The sequence below is a fragment of the Bombus terrestris genome, chromosome 1 (assembly GCF_910591885.1).
Source record: "Bombus terrestris chromosome 1, iyBomTerr1.2, whole genome shotgun sequence".
Lineage (NCBI taxonomy): Eukaryota > Metazoa > Arthropoda > Insecta > Hymenoptera > Apidae > Bombus > Bombus terrestris.
In genome coordinates, this window is record NC_063269.1 from 2,880,344 (window position 1) to 2,899,943 (window position 19,600).

The 19,600-nt window shown below is 35.7% G+C and overlaps 5 protein-coding genes and 2 long non-coding RNA genes across 12 annotated transcripts in view; 4 read left to right on the forward strand and 3 right to left on the reverse strand.

Annotated features, from left to right (window-relative positions):
- Positions 1-3,879: 3,879 nt before the first annotated feature.
- LOC100647952 (prefoldin subunit 3) lies at positions 3,880-5,249 on the forward strand. Its single transcript, XM_003392937.4, has 3 exons — positions 3,880-4,035; positions 4,416-4,962; positions 5,093-5,249. The coding sequence occupies exons 1-2, from the start codon at positions 3,952-3,954 to the stop codon at positions 4,902-4,904; spliced, it is 573 nt and encodes a 190-aa protein (XP_003392985.2). The 5' UTR covers positions 3,880-3,951; the 3' UTR covers positions 4,905-4,962; positions 5,093-5,249.
- Positions 5,187-6,865, reverse strand: LOC100648155 (c-Myc-binding protein). Of its 2 annotated transcripts, none has more exons than XM_012320706.3 (3): positions 6,502-6,865; positions 5,978-6,099; positions 5,187-5,874 (listed from the first exon to the last, which is right to left on the reverse strand). In XM_012320706.3, the coding sequence occupies exons 1-3, from the start codon at positions 6,502-6,504 to the stop codon at positions 5,730-5,732; spliced, it is 270 nt and encodes an 89-aa protein (XP_012176096.1). In that variant the 5' UTR covers positions 6,505-6,865; the 3' UTR covers positions 5,187-5,729. The 2 variants fall into 2 exon arrangements, with proteins under 2 accessions (XP_012176096.1, XP_003392987.1); XM_003392939.4 differs by lacking the exon at positions 6,502-6,865 and adding an exon at positions 6,255-6,493.
- Positions 6,866-6,868: 3 nt separating this feature from the next.
- On the forward strand, positions 6,869-7,815 carry LOC100648269 (transmembrane protein 267). 2 transcript variants are annotated; one of them, XM_003392940.4, is made up of 2 exons: positions 6,869-7,310; positions 7,386-7,815. In XM_003392940.4, exons 1-2 carry the CDS (start codon positions 7,023-7,025, stop codon positions 7,716-7,718), a joined length of 621 nt encoding a protein of 206 aa, XP_003392988.2. In that variant the 5' UTR covers positions 6,869-7,022; the 3' UTR covers positions 7,719-7,815. The 2 variants fall into 2 exon arrangements, with proteins under 2 accessions (XP_003392988.2, XP_012176079.2); XM_012320689.3 differs by having other exon boundaries at positions 6,871-7,304.
- Positions 7,816-9,059: 1,244 nt separating this feature from the next.
- LOC100648386 lies at positions 9,060-11,911 on the forward strand. The gene is made up of 3 exons (XM_003392941.4): positions 9,060-9,197; positions 10,244-10,365; positions 11,030-11,911. Exons 1-3 carry the CDS (start codon positions 9,195-9,197, stop codon positions 11,214-11,216), a joined length of 312 nt encoding a protein of 103 aa, XP_003392989.1. The 5' UTR covers positions 9,060-9,194; the 3' UTR covers positions 11,217-11,911.
- Positions 9,197-12,395, reverse strand: LOC125385342. The gene is made up of 3 exons (XR_007224463.1): positions 12,194-12,395; positions 10,181-10,476; positions 9,197-10,109 (listed from the first exon to the last, which is right to left on the reverse strand). It is a non-coding gene; the product is annotated as an uncharacterized LOC125385342 (long non-coding RNA).
- Positions 12,396-12,402: 7 nt separating this feature from the next.
- Positions 12,403-15,626, forward strand: LOC125385341. Its single transcript, XR_007224462.1, has 2 exons — positions 12,403-12,598; positions 12,677-15,626. It is a non-coding gene; the product is annotated as an uncharacterized LOC125385341 (long non-coding RNA).
- A 666-nt stretch (positions 15,627-16,292) lies between these two features.
- The window catches only part of LOC100648501 (single-minded homolog 2), a 31,600-nt gene continuing 28,292 nt past the window's right edge, over positions 16,293-19,600 (reverse strand). For all 4 annotated transcript variants that reach the window (XM_048406883.1, XM_012320744.3, XM_048406881.1 and 1 more), the window contains one exon: positions 16,293-19,017. In XM_048406883.1, the coding sequence (XP_048262840.1) occupies positions 18,299-19,017 (719 nt within the window). In that variant the 3' untranslated portion in view covers positions 16,293-18,298. The remainder of the gene's footprint in view (positions 19,018-19,600) is intronic.

Here is a 19,600-nt window from a genome sequence, read left to right on the forward strand (position 1 = left end):
CTGTTCTTACTATCCTCGTAAACTTTCATTCATATATTCGCACGTGCCGCTTTTTGCCGGCTGTCCACGTTGCCATTCAACAGAGGGAAAAGTGAGCACGACGATGAAAAAGTGGTATGACTTTCCTTTTTATCTTTCTAGCAATAGCGTACGTAATAGAATGATTCTAATTTTTCGAAAGCAAATAAAAAGTTTGTTTAGTACGGTTTTAACAGCAAACGAAACACTCTCTCTAAGTTGCTTTAGTCCTAGCTACTTAACTCTTTAATTAAAAGGAAAGAAATTTTTGTTCAATTTGGATTTTGGCAAAATTAATGAAAACACTTATTCTTTATGTTTTTTGATTAATTACGAACGAATTTCGTGTACTTAGGCACAACACATTTATTCGCAATAATGTTTATTGTATCTTTTAGAATCATGTCGGGACTAAGGTACGGTTAAATGTCACACGTATGCGGCAACATCTTTTAAAGGATTATTCCTTAACGCATAGAAAGTATAAAAGAGAATAGTTTCATTTATCGATCAAAGAGAGAATAGAGGGCTAAACGTGCAAACATCGGATTGAATTCAAACTACACATTAACCGAAGATCACTTCGTTAAATCAACCATCCTCTTCTGTCGTATTAGGTTGAGCCGCGTATTATGGTCGGATGGTACAAAGCAAATTCGAAGCCCAGCTTGGAGCAAATACTAACTATATTGACGTTTTCACGAGGAATGCGTCCTTTCTAAATATTTCTGTACACAAACGCTTCGTTTTGACACCCTCAGAAAGGAACGTCTTTTATGGACGATATACCCGAAGGGGATGACGATGTTAACTCGAAACTCGTTCCACATTTTCATACAAAAGAAAATACAAATTTTCCTTGTAATTATCGTTATGCAACAATGTAATTTTCTTTAATGGATAAACAGGCGCTTGTTTTGTCCAATGTTGTTTCTCAGTCTTTGTTCATCGTAGCCAAGTCAAAACGATGAGTCATTTCGACAGATTAAATCTGCGGATGACAAGAGTCAGCCTATGTATTATGTTGTATTACCATTGCCAGTCACGGAGCGACGCATTGGGCTTTTCTTTTCGATGACCCGAAAGTGATCCATTCTTCGACGCGTACGCATATCTATTCGATCGCAGAGGACTTCGATTCACCTTCGTTCGCGTTAGCGCTGTGTCTCGTAAACATTGTGTCACATCGAACACGAAAGAATGAAAGAAACCCTTTCAATTCATAGATGAATGCGATATTTCATGTACTACATTGTACTGTATTTTATAAGGTAATTTATAATATCGCAGTCGTTGCCGCTCCTCTTCATCCTCTTCGTCTTTTTGCCCGTTCCTCGGCAGCAGCGATTCCAGAAGTCGCTGAAATTCTTTCCTTAGGTACGTCATGTAACGCAAACGAAACAAAGTATGTAATATCTAGCATATTTGAAAGAAGTACGATTATTTTTCTTCGTCGACGTCCATTAGGCTCGAGCTATTTCTTGATCGTCCACCGTTTAAAAGTACGAGCATAATCGACAACGAGATACGATACTTGGACTACTCAGAAGGAAGTATCGATGTTACTTACTTTGATATACTAATTGAGACTTTATAAGGCACGTTATTGCCGTCAAATGGAGGAAATGAAAATTCAAAGGAAAGATTCAGGTTCTACACTGGAAAGCAAAGACCAATCGATTAACGCGACGAGATTATAAGCAAGCGAATTCAGAACAGTTTGTTATGAAACGACAGCGATCTGTGGCACGTTAGCTCCAACCTCAATGGCGGTTACAGGTTACCTAGGGCTTCCTGCGGAAATGGCCAATATACTCCTCCGACCTCCAACTCACTCAGTCACTCGCTCACTCGGATCACTCCTGTTTGGTGTACCCCGTACCCATATGATCGCCCTGTCGCTCGACACGTACTCGTTACGGGTCATCATCGTGATCTATGCGCCTACAACAAATGTTACATCCTTAATCTGTCCTAGCCTGCTAATCCTACGCTCGTGCTCAACGAGAAAGTTGACATTATTCTGCAACTGTAGATACAGACCTCGTTACTTCGCCACGCGATTAGAACCAATTTAGCTCGATCAAGAGCAAAACATTGTCTCGATGATCCGAAGGTTGCGATAAAATTGGTAAACGATAATACAAAATCGAGGGATTAAAAGGATGAAATTACAAAATAATTTCACGTAATCTCCAGTCGTGTTTGTTTCTTTTTAAATGAGTTGATAAATTATAATTCTGAAAACTAGAAACAGCAGATGTAAATCTTGAAACAAACGATATTTTAATATAATTTCCTAGTAGGAGTAACGATTTTAGAGAAATATTTACTTTGTTTAACGGAGATTTATTAACAAAGTGATTACAGAAAACCATGTTTCCCGATGTGTATCAAGTGCGACCTAATTCACACGTGCTCGTGGTCCATCGTTTGTTTTACATGCAACACGATTATCGTACAAAAGGAGAAGCTTCTTGAAAGATGTCTAGACGACTAGCTCGATGCTTACCCTGCTTTACACGATACGGCAACAATTCGGCTCTATTAGACCAATAAAGTGTATCAAAGAGGAGGAATGCGCCCCGCGTCAATCGTACATGTAGTGTCGGTTTGTCTGTCCGTGCTTTGATATACGGGGTGCGGGTGCACGGATAATTTAGATTCTACCCGGCCATACGTTAGAAGAACGGGCCAGAAAAAGACAGCTACGAAAAGGACGAAAATTTTTGGTGTTGTACGAGAAATAAAAAGACGATCTTCCATGTAACAATAAAAATATTTTTAAATTTTCTTGAGAATATCTCTTTACATATGCATGGAGTGAAAATAAAAAATTATTGTACGCCTAATTGTTATATTTCGTACTTCAAATTTCATATTTTTAAAAAGGAAGCAAAAGATGAGAGTTCATTGTGGTTTGTAATTTTTTCTTATATATTCACTGGTGTTTGACTCGTCATTTATTAGGAAAAAGATTTTTAACGATCAGAACGTGCTGATAATAAAATATAGAATAAAAAGTTCTTAGAAAATATTTTGTCCGTGTTATGCTGACCCCTGATATGTGTATATTATTGAATATCTATATAAAGTTACTTCAGATTGCTGCCAATTTACACGTAGTTTACATACAAAAGAAAGAAATTTTTACGATTAAAGTAATAATTCGTAATTAATATAAAACATGCAAACATCTACGGAACAAAGTTCGATGTAACCAATCCCATGTGGCCTCCAATGCTTCCTAAAGATAATTGTTATCTTTATCGGAAATTAATTGCGATTCAATACTTCTGTAACACGTGATCGAAAGTAACACCTATATTTCTAGTACTCATTCGCTTGTTCCCCGCTGTTTCAATTATACGCGATACTTATTTACAATATAATATTCGAAAACTTATCGTAATTTGATAACGTATATTTTTATCGTGACAGGCTAATATTAACGACCCTATTTATATATACATTTATTTTATCTTACGCATTTTGTTGTTCTTTGAAAATTTTGTTTTGCGAGTGCCTATGCTACTTATCGATGCTTCGTGTGTTACTTAGCTTTTTTATTGGAAAATTCTTTACTCCAATTTTGTGTGTACATACATGGAGTTTGTAATTACTACCAACATAGAATAAATAATACATAGATAGTATCTCATATCTCAGCTTACCAGAAGAGGGCACCATCTCTTAGCCTCCAGCTTCGATTTAGATGTGTGTAACGCATACTTATATATATGTATGTGTATATTTTACAGGAAACTATATTTAACTTATATTTGTCAATAAACTTTTATACTGAATATAATATATAAAATACTCTGTGATTATTTATTCGTTAAATTTGTAACTAAAATGGAGGTTCGTATTATATTAGGAATCTTCATGTAAACCTGTCGTATGTCATGAAAATTTATATGGCAATTCAAGATGGAGGACGGTGAAAATAAAGCGGACGTTGGGCTGGATAAAGAGAAAAAGTCGTACGCAGGAATACCGGAGGCCGAATTTGTAGTAAGTATATTATTCTAACAAAAGATTTACATATTATATTGTTATGAAATTGATACCGATATGTAAATTCCATGTATTTATATTATATTGTATTACGAAGAATATTTTTACAAAGAAGTAATCCTCATGGCTATTAATCATTTTTATGAAATTCTATGAAATAAATTCTATGAAATTTTCATTAAAAAAAAACAGTAATAAACATTTTTTAATCTCTCTATTTGTTAAATGAATCTTTGCTTATTTGCGTAAATTATAAAAATACATGGGATATACACACTTTCTCGGTACGCTAACCGTATATGGTCACAAAAGAGACACGATGTTTGAACTCGAAAAATACACGTATTTTTATTTCATGTAAAATATTTTAAACGTAGGACGATGTCGACGCTTTTATGGCAAGACCTGAAAATGAATCTGCGGACAAAGTACTGCAGATGTTGGATGAGAGCCATGGGAAATATAAATTTATGGAATATAATTTATTCAATAAAAGGAGACGTCTGAAAGCTCAGATTCCAGATCTAGAGCGATCGTTAGAAATGATTAAAAAATTGCAGCAAGAGAAGAACAAGAGCAAAGAATTAGAGACACAATTTTTACTATCGGAACAAGTTTATGCAAAGGCTGTTATTCCTCCTACTGATAAAGTGTGCTTGTGGTTAGGAGCTAATGTTATGTTAGAATATACTTTAGACGACGCTCAAGAAATGTTAACAAAAAATATTGAAGCAGCGAAGAGAAATCTAGGTTATGTTGAACATGATTTAGATTTTGTAAGAGATCAATTTACTACAACAGAAGTTAATATGGCACGCATTTATAATTGGGAAGTAAAACGCAGGCAAGCTGCTAAACCAACATGAAGGCTGTCTTTTTTTAATAAATTCAATTTGCACACAACAAATGCCTAAAACTCGAAGGGTAATTATACAGATGAAATAAATATCGAACGAATTCACATGTGTTATTATTTATTATATATATATTTATTGTTTACTTTTTAATAATATATAATAGTCTTAATTCTCTCTTTTCTTTCCTTTTTTTTAAGGTTATTTACATTGTCAAAAGTAAAGAACCTGGGAATAAAAAGTACCGTTGGAAACTGTCAATGGAATAAAGGACTCAAATACTACACATTTAGGTTTTAAGCTAGATACACCAATATTTATGTATATTGTCACAAATACATCTGAATTCTAACTTAATAATGTTGTTTTGTGTACTTAAAGATCTATTACCATATTTATTATATTAAACTTAATTAAGTTTATATTTTAATACTTTTGCAACAAAATATACAACTTTTATAAAAAAACAAAATAATACATTATGTTTATTATTTGAAATATCACATAAATCAAAATTTAATTTGAACATTACTTTCTAATTTATCATCCTGCTTGTATACTTTGATTATGAACTATGTTCTATGTAACCACGTTTAATTTGGTTAAAAAAGAAATATAAAAAGTATCATTATATAGCTTTATGAACATGATTAAGAAATAGACTTATGACTAATGGAATTTGCAAGAGTCAAACTTAATTTATCTTATGTTTTAAATTGTCTTAGAAAGTGATTTTCTAAATCTATTTTAAGGCACATAGTCAGTCTGACTTTCTTGTAAAAGTCAATGTCCAGCACGGACTAGTATTCTATTATTGTCTAAAACTTTGTGGTTAAATTATTCTGCTCCTTCATCTGCTTCATATTTCACCAATTTTGCCTTTAACTCTGTGATCTTGGCTTTAGCTTCTTCCAGTTCTTTCTTTAATGTTTGTACTTCAATGTCAACTTCCGTGATACCTCCTAAATTTTGACGAATGTATCTACGATACAATTGAGGAAATATATTGCACATCAAACATACAAGTAACTACTGGTTTTTTCATGACATAAACCTATTCAACCACTCATATATTAAAAGGATACTCTAAAGCATCATCAGGTTTTTCTGGTTCTTCGTATAAAGACACAAGCACCTTTGTAAGAGCATCCATGACGCCTGCTCTTTCCAGATATTTTCTGAATTCCTCTCTTTTAGAATCAGGTGGCTGAAATAAATATTTTAAAAACAATGAATATTAAAATTTATATCATATTCGTAAGTTCAAGTATACACGCGATACTCAAACAATTTGAATCAATAGCACTACAAAAACATCGAGCCGCCATCACTATTAAAGAAGTCGTATAGAATTAGTATTACCTTGAAATTCGACATTTTTATTACCGACTTATCTTTATTCAACTACTTTACGATACCCTGCAACTATTATTTATTAAACAGTTTAAGGATATTCCAACAACACATGCTTAACAAACCACGCAACACCTCGATGAATTAAACCGTTATGACACTCGCTCAGAACAAATGCCATATGATATATGTACACGATTTTCAAAACAACGTATATTCGAAACAATTTTTAATTAAAAACAAAATGGCCATTTACCATTGTGATAAGTGAATGTAGCGTGTAGTGCCAGTGAAAATGATCGTATTCTTTTACTTTGTTTCACTAGAATACAATTTACGAAACTAGTGTACTTTCGATAGTAAAGTTCGAATGTTAGTGTAGTTTATTTCGATCGATGTCACCCCAGTCAAAGAAGTATCCCGCATGGACCCATATCCGATATCATTTAAAAAATTTTTACCTCAAGATAAAATTTAAATAATCATAAAATAAATCATCAGACAATATATAATAAAGAATTATAAATGCGATCAGTGCAACCGTTTGATTAATGTAAATTTTATTTTGAAATATGTTAGATTCGTTAACTAGAAATTTAGTCGAAATATAGTATAATGAGAGATATTGTACTTATACGTGTATCGTGTATATACTATATCGAAGCATTGATCATTCAAAATGGCGGGATAATGTTTGCACCGTAATTTTCGCGTCACTTTTTAAACAAAGGATTTAATAAAAAGGAATTTAACATAATTTTTAAAAGTCTTGTTGTAATGTTTCTTGGAAAAAGAGAAACTCTTTCACGGGTAGTGCTGACTGGTGCTATAGGTATCTGTTCGTTCATTGGTGATCAAGGTTTAAAACATGGAAAGACTGCTGCGACACGCGCGATTTTTGACAATGTCACTCACGCAATTGTCGGTGGGCTTACTTGGGCAGTTATCTTAAATTTGTCAAAGAAGTCTCTTGCCCAAAATTTTTCGAGTATTTTCTGGAGCTTTTGTTTGTCGTCTTTTATTGATGTGGATCATTTTATCGCAGCATGCAGTTGGAAGTTAAGTGTAAGCAACATCATAACCTTTTGTAATTTGTGACAATGACGTTTGAGATTTAAATTTTGTTATTTCTTTTTACAGGATGCTACACATTTAGAAAAACGACCATTCTTTCATTGCACCACTCTTCCTATAACAATATGGATCATGCTAAGTTTCTACTCAAGTGTATTTAATTATCCAAAGCTCAGCTACTATTCATGGATAATATTGGCAAGTTTTTTAAGCCATCATATAAGAGATGGTACAAGAAGAGGCTTATGGTTTTGTCCTATTGGTTCTACGCGACCCATTCCATATTATCTATACTTAAGTATGAGTATGATGCTTCCTCATGTGCTGCAATGGTTAATGGTATCATCTGTGCATGAATCTAAGTCTCTGGATAATGAAACATTAATTGATGTTGTATAGATATTATAAAATAGTTGACTAACTGTATGTATGTATATATAAATGGACGTGTAATCTCATTTTTATATTGATAATATGTACATATATTTTTTTAATACGTTATATATTCTTCAATTGCATTCATTAGAAATAAATATTTGTAAAAATTAAAAAAAAAATAACAATCAGTGTAGATATGAAAATATTTTGATTACCTGATTAAAAAGAATGAAAATAAAAATTATTTTTAAAAACATGATCTTTTTGTATCATAACAAAGGATTGTTCAAACAATTCAACCTAATTTAGAAATCAATAGGAAAATAATTTTCATAGTCATCGTTAAATGTTGAAGATGAAACATAAAATACCAAAACAGGAAAATCTTATATATAATAACACATTAACGACCGCTAACGTATTACTATTTCTTCTTATGGTTACTGCAAGCTTAAGAAAATCAATTCCCATGATTCTGAAAAAAGGAAATTTCCTGTAATTATTTCAATTAATAGTAATGAATAATATAATGTATGATGTTTAAAAGGGAACTTCAAATTCTTATGTTTATCTTTAAAAACTTGTAGCATTTTATCGTGAGATCGGTGAAGTTGTCGGTTGCAAATGTGTTAGAAAGGGTTAGTTGCGTCCATAATGTTTACATAATTGTTTCCACAGACAGGTGTATTCAGTAAACGATCATTGTTCACGTATGCCGTTCTTTTGTGTTACGTGTCTCGAGAGGTAGATCGACGTTTGATTGCGATGTAAAAATTGAACGATACCCACGTAAATACGTGCGTGCTGTAATACGTAGGGACTTGAGAGGAAGACGCGGAAGACACGGATGCCCTTGCAAAGTCAGCCGCGCGCACACGTGTGTACACGTACACCTTCCGTAGGCTGGAGGGGTTTATCAGCATTCAGCATTGCTTTGCTGGCTCTGTTACACACTTTACTTCACTCTCGTATTCGTTCGCGATCGTATATTAGTGTTTATTTACCTAGCTACATACCTTTTCTCTATCGAGCAACGATAGAGTTTTGCGTCGGCGTTGAGAGAAGTCCGTGGCTTAGTGAAACAATCCATCTTGTAATTGAAAGTTTCAACTGTGTTATTATCCTGCTATCTCTTCCATGTTTTCACCATGACGCCGTCCGATTTTTACCACGAGAAATTCATTCTTCGTTTTGAACATGCTTTTCGTGAACAATTATGGCTCGTTAGCTGTGTTTCGCGAAAAAATAATCGGTGACATTGAGTTTTGCCTTCTCTACTGTGTTGTAGCCCCTTGTACATAATATTTTTAAATATCTTGTACGAACAGCAAAGGATTTCGCCGAAAGAGAATTTTACAATACCACCAGATTTTCGCAGATATCGCATCGATCACGATAACGCGTTGATATCGTATATCTTGATTGTGTGTGCGTCAGTTCAGTATTGTCTCCAGGCAGATCCCGTGTCACTTTTACTCCGTTTATAATATATTTACCATGGTAAGTACACGTAATTCTACTTTCCCTATGGATTATTTCTATAATAATCCTAAGGTCAGAATGTCACAGGCTCTACCCAAAAATCGTGTTTCAGCTAATATGTACAAACCGTGCGACATAGTTTCATTTTAATACAAGTATACATATATATCAAGGTTACCGCTCGTCTTACAATTACAATGATTAGAAGACTGCTCATTTACCGACTCATTCCTAGTAATTGTTCCGTGATTAATTATCGTTTCGATGGAACTATAAAACACTGTTTAATATGACTTTGTGTTCATAGATAGCTAATTAAATTAAACAATCATTGTTCCTTATCACCCATGCATTAACGCTCCGTGAAATTTCACATGAAACAAGGCTAATCACGGACTTGTAATAAAGCTTGTTTTGTAATACTAATTACAACCACTCGAGCAGTTCCCTATTAGAGATGCAACTATGTATTTTCAAGGTTGAACTGGCGCAAGAAGAATCACTGGAATTATGCGATGAAAGTGATTCACTGCGAACATTTACAATTCTACTGTATTCAGCGTAGAATAATACCATTCGGTGACAGCATATGCATCACTTCATTCATGCCGCCTCGAACGTTTCATATGGCGGAACGTATCCGCGATTCATAAACTTCCTGTTTGCATCCAATATGTTTATCAAGTTTTATGGCGTCTTGACATCTGACGCGTTAAACGCAGGTTGCGAAATAACGCCTCGAGGAAGTGCAAAGCAACCGTGCGTGACAAAGATTCTTTCACATTCTTGCATTCTCACTATGTCCATCTTTGTTACGCCCTCGCTCTATTGGCACATTTCGAACCGCGAGAGTCTTTCACGCAAAGAGGAATTCGTTATACGTTCGGTCGATCGTTCATTCGGTTGGCTATTGCTTTAAGAAATTTTCCCCTTAAAACAAACTATCATATTACTAGATAAACTACTAAAAGCGATACTTCGGAATTTTTTAAAATAGATACCGCTGACGAAATGATGAAATTTCTTATCAGTACAGGTCTAAAGTTAGATGTTCGATTTTCCAGGAAACCGATGACTTGTTGCTGTATCTTGCTATAGCAGCCGGTATTGTTGGCGGTGCTCTGTTGCTGCTCTTCGTTTTAGTGTTCGTACTGTTTGTCAAAGTGAATCGATTATCGAAAGATGGGTGAGTACTTTCTTGCGAAAGGTAGCACTTTCTTTCTCTTCGTTGGTGTGTGCAAAATCCATTCCCGATTTCTGCTTTTAATTTTTTGTATTTAAACGCTGTCGAGCTTTGCTTAAATGGAAAAAAGAAAAAAAGAACTGAATTAAATGTACAGTAGGCTTTGCTTGTTGAATAATTTAAATTAAATGTATTTTAATTGAACGGGTTTTCTGATTGAACTCGATGGATATTTAGTGACATAGCCAACGTTTCGTTTTTTTGGGACGGGCCACGTTCTCGACGAACTAGGAATCCGAATAAATCATGTAAGATTTACGCAAGATTCTAAACGTTCAAATATGATTGGCGAATCGCGGTTTTACGGAGACGTGCGAGCGAAAAGAAATATTAATTCGTGACTCAGTACCGTGATACCGTATCTTTGCTGCGCGCGACACGATTGTTTAGCTTATCTTGGTAAAAGAATGTGAAATGGATACGGGAATTAAAACTTCTTGCACGCGACCAGACTCCTTTTTTTATAATTATTTTCCCGACTTTCTAAAATAGACTTGCTTCTAAATTATATTTGATATATCTCTCGAATAAAATTATAATTACTTTTATATTATCTTTTTTCGCATCCAGCAATATTTATGTTATTAAATTGACAAAAATTGTTCAGGTTCAATCATCCGAACAGACAGAACATGATAGCGGACTATTGTTACACGAATCCTACAATTGTGCCAGGAGAATTGCTATCGCGTCGAGGATTTTCGATGTATAGCGGTTCCGAAAACATTGACGATGATTACAGAATGAAGAGGGATCAATCTGGCACTTATCTCGAGGCACGGTCAAAATTTTGACATAAAACCATAAGTATAAACAATTCATCGAGTGCGTGACTTTGGAAACTACAAAAAATGGATTAATTTGGTGTTATTAATTAATTATACTCTTGTATCGAATGTTAAGTACGAATGTCTACGAATGTTAACAGAGGCGTTGTTCTGTTACATTTGAGTTTAATTACCATCTGCCATAAAATTCATTTATGTATATATATATTTAACTATATATAATATCGCTTTTGTTATAAAATGATCAAATTAGAAGTAGAAACGTATTTTTTATGAATAGTTAATGGAAAATAATACGAACGATGTATAAACGTATAGATTTATCTATCAATTTTTTTATCTATAAATGATAATGTCTCGCTAAAAATTCAGCTATCTCGAAATAGTACATTCGATTACCGATAGATTACGCTATACGCATTAGTCACTCAGGGAATTTGCTCACGATGATAAGAATAAAAAATCAGAATAGATGTAAATATAATGTATTGCAATCTATCGCATAATTCAATTTAAATTATTACTAGAATTGTCTACATTTCTCCACTATTTCGCTTTCGTCTTTTTCTTCTTTCAGTCGTTTATTTTTCGTTTCTAGTACGTAGTTATTAGTGATTGAATTCCAAAGATCCTTTACATAAAATAGCGTCTATTATGTTCGTAACGTATAATAATCATAATAAACACTGTTGCGTTCCTTATTTTGTCTATTCATTACCATTTTATATCTGTAATTTTTAATCGAAAGTAATCCAAATCTGACATTGTTCATTTTAATAAGTACATAAAAAGCTATTAAGTGCTTTCCCTTAGCGAATTAATATTTTCGATTGTATGTTTACAAAATCATGGAAAAATATCGCACGTGACTCCATTAAATTCGATTTTATACAAAAAGCATTACATATCTTCCTATTTAGGATTGAATTTCATCAATAAATTATACATTATATTTATCATCCAATCGCACGTAATCCTCTTACCGTGCATTTCCATTAATGTCCACTTAACTCTCGTGCAACGTGTGTGTCCCGGTAATTATTCCCTTGCGATCCGGTATCACCTCAGAAATTGAACACCACTCCGGTATTCCGATCCCTCGAGGCCCACCGATACATACTTACCTCCCACTCGAATCGCGAAAAGAATCGATTAATAAAATCTGTATCGACAACCAGGGGGCACTATAGTAGTCAGGTTTGACACTTAACAACAGTGACTCATATTGTTGACATCTTAACGTCATTTAGAATGAAACAAATGTTTTTACGAGCAGAAAACAAAAGTTTAGAAGAACCAAAAATAAATTATCGAAGGTTCCAGAATGTTTACCATCTAAGCAGAAATTCTACGATTTCTACAGGATGCGTCATGAGACGGTCGCAGGTGTATGTTAACTGCGCACATCTACGACTCCATATACGTAAGTGGTTGCATCAGGTAGTTACTTGCGTATCTCTTTTTAGAGCGGAAGTGGAACACCTTCCGACCGATATACGCAACAACGTCGATGTGGGTGGCGATGAGGATGTAGGTTGGGATACAGACGATGCTACGGGGAGTAGGCAATAGCATGGGGATAGGCCGTAATTGGTATAAAATCATCGAGCAAACACATCGGACAAGACAGCCTGAGGGTTGTGGGCGGCGTTACGTGCCGTCGCCTTGGTAACCGTGGGGCGATTCTGCTAAAGCACCCCTTCGCCTTGATTGCGCACAGGCCCAACCGCCCCCGTGTACGTACGCTCTGCTATCTCTCTATGTGTGCGTGTGTTTCGCGCGTATACTGCGTGCTTCTATATGTATACGAGTATCCGCGAAAGCGCCATCTGGCCTTACCTACATGCCAGATTTACAAGACGCGCACACGGTCCGTTTTTCCTTGTATGCGTTACACGCATCTCCTGTCGACTCTGCGTGCATGGAAACTATCCTTAATTGGTGGTATACTACTACAGAGATCAGCTACCATACTTTGGGAAATATTTCACTGCGCGAGTTTCTCCTAAGATATCGTCGAGAATCTGTCGTAATGGTCGCTATAACGAAATTTGGATTATAGTTTCGTTTCTAGAGGGACCTATAATAACGTAGTATGCAGCTTTCTGCAGAGTTAAATCGATGTAGAATTTATTTTCGAAATAATTTCTCGAATTGAACTGTAACTTTATGGTGTTTGTTTAGGGTGGAGATTGAAATAAAGATTATAGCGGAGTATGCTGCTAGAGCTCTCCCCCTTAATAATAAGGGAATATCACACCCTCTCTATTTGGATATACCTATATAAGTGCTTTCACCGGAACACGCAACTTGTCGAGTGTTTAGTTTAACCGCACCCCGTGAATCCGCGTTTATGCTCCTAATCGGACTGGATTATGGTCAGTTTCGTCGTGTCGCTCGTAAACCATGTCACGAGACATATGTTATTGTTCGTGCATTCGATCGCCACGTGCAATATTTTCTTTCGTTTTCCAGCGAAACATAACAAGACTCATTGCACGTGTCGTCGAAAACGTAATCCGTTCGAAATCTGTCGTCAACGTCTATATAATCGATTATTGAATTTTCAATTTCCATTTGCTTCGCACGAACCTAGATTTTTATTCTCTGTCCAATTAAATACGTAATCTTCTTATCTCACCATCTTGTCAGGTATCTTGATTTTCTACTACATAAAAAGAAGAAAAGAAAAGAAAAACAAAACGAATATTCTTCGCATCGTATGTCACCTATTTAAAAAATCCTATAAATTATCCTAAGTAGATCCATTAATTTTTCTATCGTTCTAAAAACGATTAGCTACAAAAAAGCCGCTCTCTTTGTTCGGGATAATCCTACAAAAATTTGATCCATCTACTTAAATTACCATCATTTTATTCATTGTTACGTTTCAAACGTTTCCGACACGTCGAACAAGAAACTCCGATTTTCACGATCATGTAGCCGATGTCGATCACACGTCTCTCGATTCTCGTCAAATTAAGGCGCCTTCGACCTTCCTTCCTCTGATCGTCGGCTTAATCGCGGTCAGCGTCGGGACGTCGCCATCGGGAATGGGTCGCGTCGGGTGATCGCGCAATTTCACAGGATCGTGACTGCGTCAGATTCGCTGGCCGAAGAATTTAACGAGGCGCACGCGGCTCGCCCTCCTTCCGTGCGATCGTTGTTCCAATCGTACACGTTCGATAATAGCGACCCTTGTAAATGCGAACACCCTTAATCACTGTGTCCTTGTTACACCAATCTCACGGCTGATGTATATTCATGGACCTGTCCACGCATGTCGAGCCAGAATCGTGTAAATGCCACCGATCGCTCACCTGACCTGCTCGAACACCCGATACCATCATTTTCATGCAAGGGTGGATTTCGTGTAACGTACGATGACGTGCAGATTGTTGATTGATATCTGCGAAGCAATCACTTGGTTACGAGATACATCGATGTTTATAAGTATCACGATACCTACCCGTTACATTCATTGGAAAAGACTAACAAGTTTTACTTTGGTTAATCCTGTTGTTCTTTTTGGATCTACGATCTATGTGACATACAATGAATGTTACGTTTCGATTGATACGTAGATTCGTAACAAAATAATTAGTATTTAAGAACAGAGAAAAGTATTCAATTTATATCAAGTATCAACAGATGTTCCGATATGTTTTATATATAGATATGTATTATATGTAGATTTAGAGTTGTCGAAAGTTGCGTAAATTGACACTGTGAGATTTCGTCATTGGATTCTTCCAAGTTAATTATAATTTTATTAGAAACGTAATATCTTTAGTTGATTAATTGTTTAATTTGTGACGCTACGGGCAAAGATAAATTTCTCAATATTTTGCTTGAAATTTTTTATATCCACGGTCCTTACAGAATTGCAGTTTCGAATACGCTTCTCAAAAGAGATTTCTTAATTTCTCCAGTTCTCACAGTGCCAAGTCGACTTTCAAATCGTACGAACACAGTGTGATTCTGTTCTCGAATAGAAAAATTAGTGACTCCTCCCGTGAAACCTGTCTTTTTAGACTCTAATAGCGAAGCCGAGACTGACGGCGATTATAAAGAGGCACGTGCCTCCCTTCATGAGCGACCCCATGCAGGCAAGCACGCGACCACCGAAAGCTAACCCAAGAATCGTACATGGCACAATTAATTTATTGTTCGTGCCGGTGTAGTGACAATCGGGCGAACGCCAGAGAAAAACAGGATCGTTGTTTTCTTCTATTTCATTCGGGGGGATCCGGGAACGGATGCTGCCAGCCGATCCTTCGCCTTTGTCGTGGGATAATCAACGACCTCTTCAGAATGCTGAGTTTTCCTCGATGATACAAATTGTATGATTTCATGAAAAATTGTATAAAATTGTAAAATATTTAACTTTGGTTAAAAAATTCTTCGTACATCTTTTTAAAGACTTTCTTTTATAGTTTTACATTTTTATTCATATAAGTTTTATTCATATAGTTTCACATTTTATTTCATATTTTCGCAGTTTTTACAATTTAATATTAGCTTTCGTCAGTCTCTCTTAATATCTTCTTTATTTGTTTTTTTTTTAGTAATCTTATAGTGTTATATCGTTGCATTTTGAAAATTGCCATTGTTTTTGTTAGGAATAAATAGTCTCCTTTTTCTAAACATCAGAAAATATCTTTTATCCGTGAATTATAAGTGGAAGAAGAAGGATTTATGATCTTGAACCCAAGATGAATGCGAATCATTTGTTTGAAATATTTCATGGAATATCCATGGGGTGTCCATATGTTTCGACTTAATTTCTAAGAATTTAGTAAAAAGGAAAAATATGTTACCATGCCCGTTATGTTATTTACTTTTCACAGGTACCCATAGGAAACAGGTTTGAGCGTCATGGGAAATTCCCACAGTAAAGGAGAAAGTTCGTCATCGGTAAAATATCAAATTATCCGAAAAACGATGATTTATAGTTATAGTTTCGTGCAATGAATTTATTCAACGCATTTAATAAAGTTTGTTTGATCAATTGTAAAAAAGAAAAAAACAGGAACACTTCTATTATCTTTCTAACATCGAATAATTCGCTTCAAGAATAGCTCGATTCATTTATTGATTTATTTCAATTGCTCGTTACTTTCAAGATACAATAATTCCAATCGTGACGAGAGAGAACAAAACTTGAAGTTTTTATTCGTTGAAGTAGATTTAAACGCAGATTTAAATACAAATATATTGATCGAAAGAGGAGGATCTATGTACGAAAAGAAAATAAGAGAAAAAGAACAGCAATAAGATAGATCATCAGAGGAAAATATCGATTATATTTTTCTCGCAATAGGTATGCAGCGCGCGCGCTATCACTTTTACAATATTTACAACGGTTACAATAGTAACGTATCGTACAACACGGTGATCATCACCCCAACTACCAAACAGTAGCTCCGATTCTTTAATTTACATCGATTATAAATAATAGTAGTTCGCAATCGGCAATGTGTACACGTGTATTATACATGTGATTTAGCCTCGTGGTGTTAACGTGACGGCCACGAGGAACTCCTAAGGTTACTATAGTATGGAATTTCGATAATAAAATACTTCGATGATTAAGATGTAACTGGGATCGCCAGAATACTCTATGCTCATATTTATTAAGTATTGGGTTTTGCGGATGCGCGCGATATTTAAATAAATGCGGATTAAGATATAACAACGGTGATATTTGTACCTTTGTTTTCTCTTCTAATACGAAGGAGGGTGTGTTTCTTTGGTCGGTTGGTACAAACACCGGTCAGTCTTCGGGTCTACCTAAGAAATATCTACTGTATTTATATATAAGAGTTTCGACCAGCTATGAACGACTATGTAATGTACATGTCTACAAATTAAGTATGTATCTCGCGCTACTCGTTCGGATCACCTCCGATCTCCTCACTTTTCACCTTATGTACAGTTACACGCTTGTAATTTCCTATTGGCGAATAAATGCTAGGGTTAGTACTTTTACAGAACATTTCGCGTAATTAAATCGTATAAAATCACTCGTCCATAGACACGATCGCGTTATTTTCCACTTCAGGCGTCTCGAGTTTGAGAAGAATTTTAGCTGTTCACGTCCAGCGTGTAATTCGCAGAAATTCTTTTCTTTTTCTGTTATTTTAATTTCCGTTTCGATCGAACTTTTTCGCCCGTTAATGTTATCTCGAATTTGGCTGATTCGAACATTTCCTTGAATCCGTCTGTTTTTTCTACGATGAATCCGTTCAATTAAGAATCTCGTTACCATTTGAATCAAAATCTTGATTAAATACACGATCGAAATTGTTATCTTAGCTAATGTTGTCGAACATCATTAGCGATCAAACGATTAGATAGGTTTACGTATAAATAAACGCTTAAAGAATGAAAGAGAAAGAGATGGATATGTTAAGAGGCGTTCTTACAATTCTTACAAAACGAAAATCGCATTTGCCACACGAACCTAATCACCCGCTACAGAATATCCGAAGCTTAACTTATATTAATCTCGAAGCAATTATTTAACGTAATTGCCACAAGGTGTATATTCTTCAAACAAGAAGCTTAAGTGATATGTGAATAAAGTATAAGAGACCTAATGACCAGCAAATTTCATAAAAGATCGTCATTCAATATGCTACAATACGATACAATAAACCTTCGGGATCGCAAATCCTTAAACGATTACCATCTTCTTAAATATATCAACTGTACAGCTATTCTCGTTAGAGTCTTACGCAAATTCGGCAGTATATTCAGCGACATTTTTATTATTCCCAATATTTCTACTATATATTTCCTCGTCATTCACTCGACATTCTGATTTCACTTAGAGTTCACGATTTCTCACTGTATCCTCCGCCCGAAATAATCTTCCATATTTCCGATGGTCGAACGCACCAAATCTTAGCCTTCCATTGAACAACCTGTTCGCGCTCATCGTTCACCATTATCCTCGAATTATCGATATTCGAGCGTTCTTGCAAGAAATCGTTGTTTGTCCCACTGGAGGACGTATCACAATAGCACGACTCGTGGTTACAGTTGGTATCGACGTGCTATGCGCAAGCCGCGTCTAGTTCGTGTCAGTGAACGAACTGATGATGTGCTTCGTAATGATGTTGATAGTGAATCAGGTCTTGCACCGAGCTTGGACTATATTGCTGCGAGTCTACGATCACACTGGTATAACTGGCTGGCGTTGGTTCTTGATGATGATAGGAATGCTTCGCGGGATTATTATTAGTATTATAGTGACTCAAATGAGGTTGGTACGAAGATTCGTAATGTTGAACGTTGCTGGAAGCACTGGTACTTGCGGTTGCATTGTGAGTCTCGTTGTTGAGATTGCTATTAGGGTGCATGATCACTCCACCGACTTCGTTTAAATTAGATGGCGCCGAGTCAGGCATGTAGTGATGATAGTAAGGATGATAACTGTGTGGTACGGAGTATACGCTCAGAGCATTCGGTAAATGAGTATCCATGGCGTCTGTGCTGCAACAGGAACTCGACGAGGTGGAGTAAGGTCTGTTCTGTTGGCTACTTTGAGGACTGTGTTGTTGCTGCTGCTGCGGTGGTGCTTGCTGCTGTTGAGCTTGTGTCTGTGGTTGTGGCTGCGGTTGTGGCAGGTTTGATGGAGGCGTCGAATGATCTAGTAGATGAGGGGAGTGCTGGTGTTTCTGTTGAGCGTTTTGGGGACTGTGTTGCTGCAGGTTCGATGGGGAGTTTGCGTGATGCATAGGGTGAGGATGTTGCGCTTCCTGTTGCTGCGATACCGAAGCTAATGGGTCTTGATGCATATCTGAAAGAAACATTTTTCTTTTTTCATTTGAAATTCAATACCTCGTAGTAGAATTCCGTTTACATGAATTTGTCGAGGGACAAATCGTTTACAATTGCAGACATGTAATTGGAGTTGATGTAATAGGATACATAGTTCGTTTAACCAGCCACTAACTCTTACAAATAAATCGAGTTCATACAAACGGAGATCTACTATATTTTAATTATATATATAACAAGTTTTCCATCATTCGCCGAAAATCTCAGTCGTATTTTTGTATTGTCTTTCGAATCGAGCCGGTTTAGTGTCAGTCGACCGTTTTACCGTCTGCGATATTTTTCTGTTGCTATGTTTCTTTACTTACATCTACTTATTGTATTATATTATATTATATCTATTATATTATTGCATCTCAGATACGCTTGGATACTATGAACATTTGTAAGGGATGTATTACAAGAGTGTTAATTCAGTGACTTGGGTTTCTTGTGGCAGTGTGTCTCATTATAGTTGCCAGGACTGGTCATCGGCAGCACGATGATCAATCTTTAAATCACAAATCGCCTGTCAATTAAAATTCATCCAGATCTCTCTCTCTCTC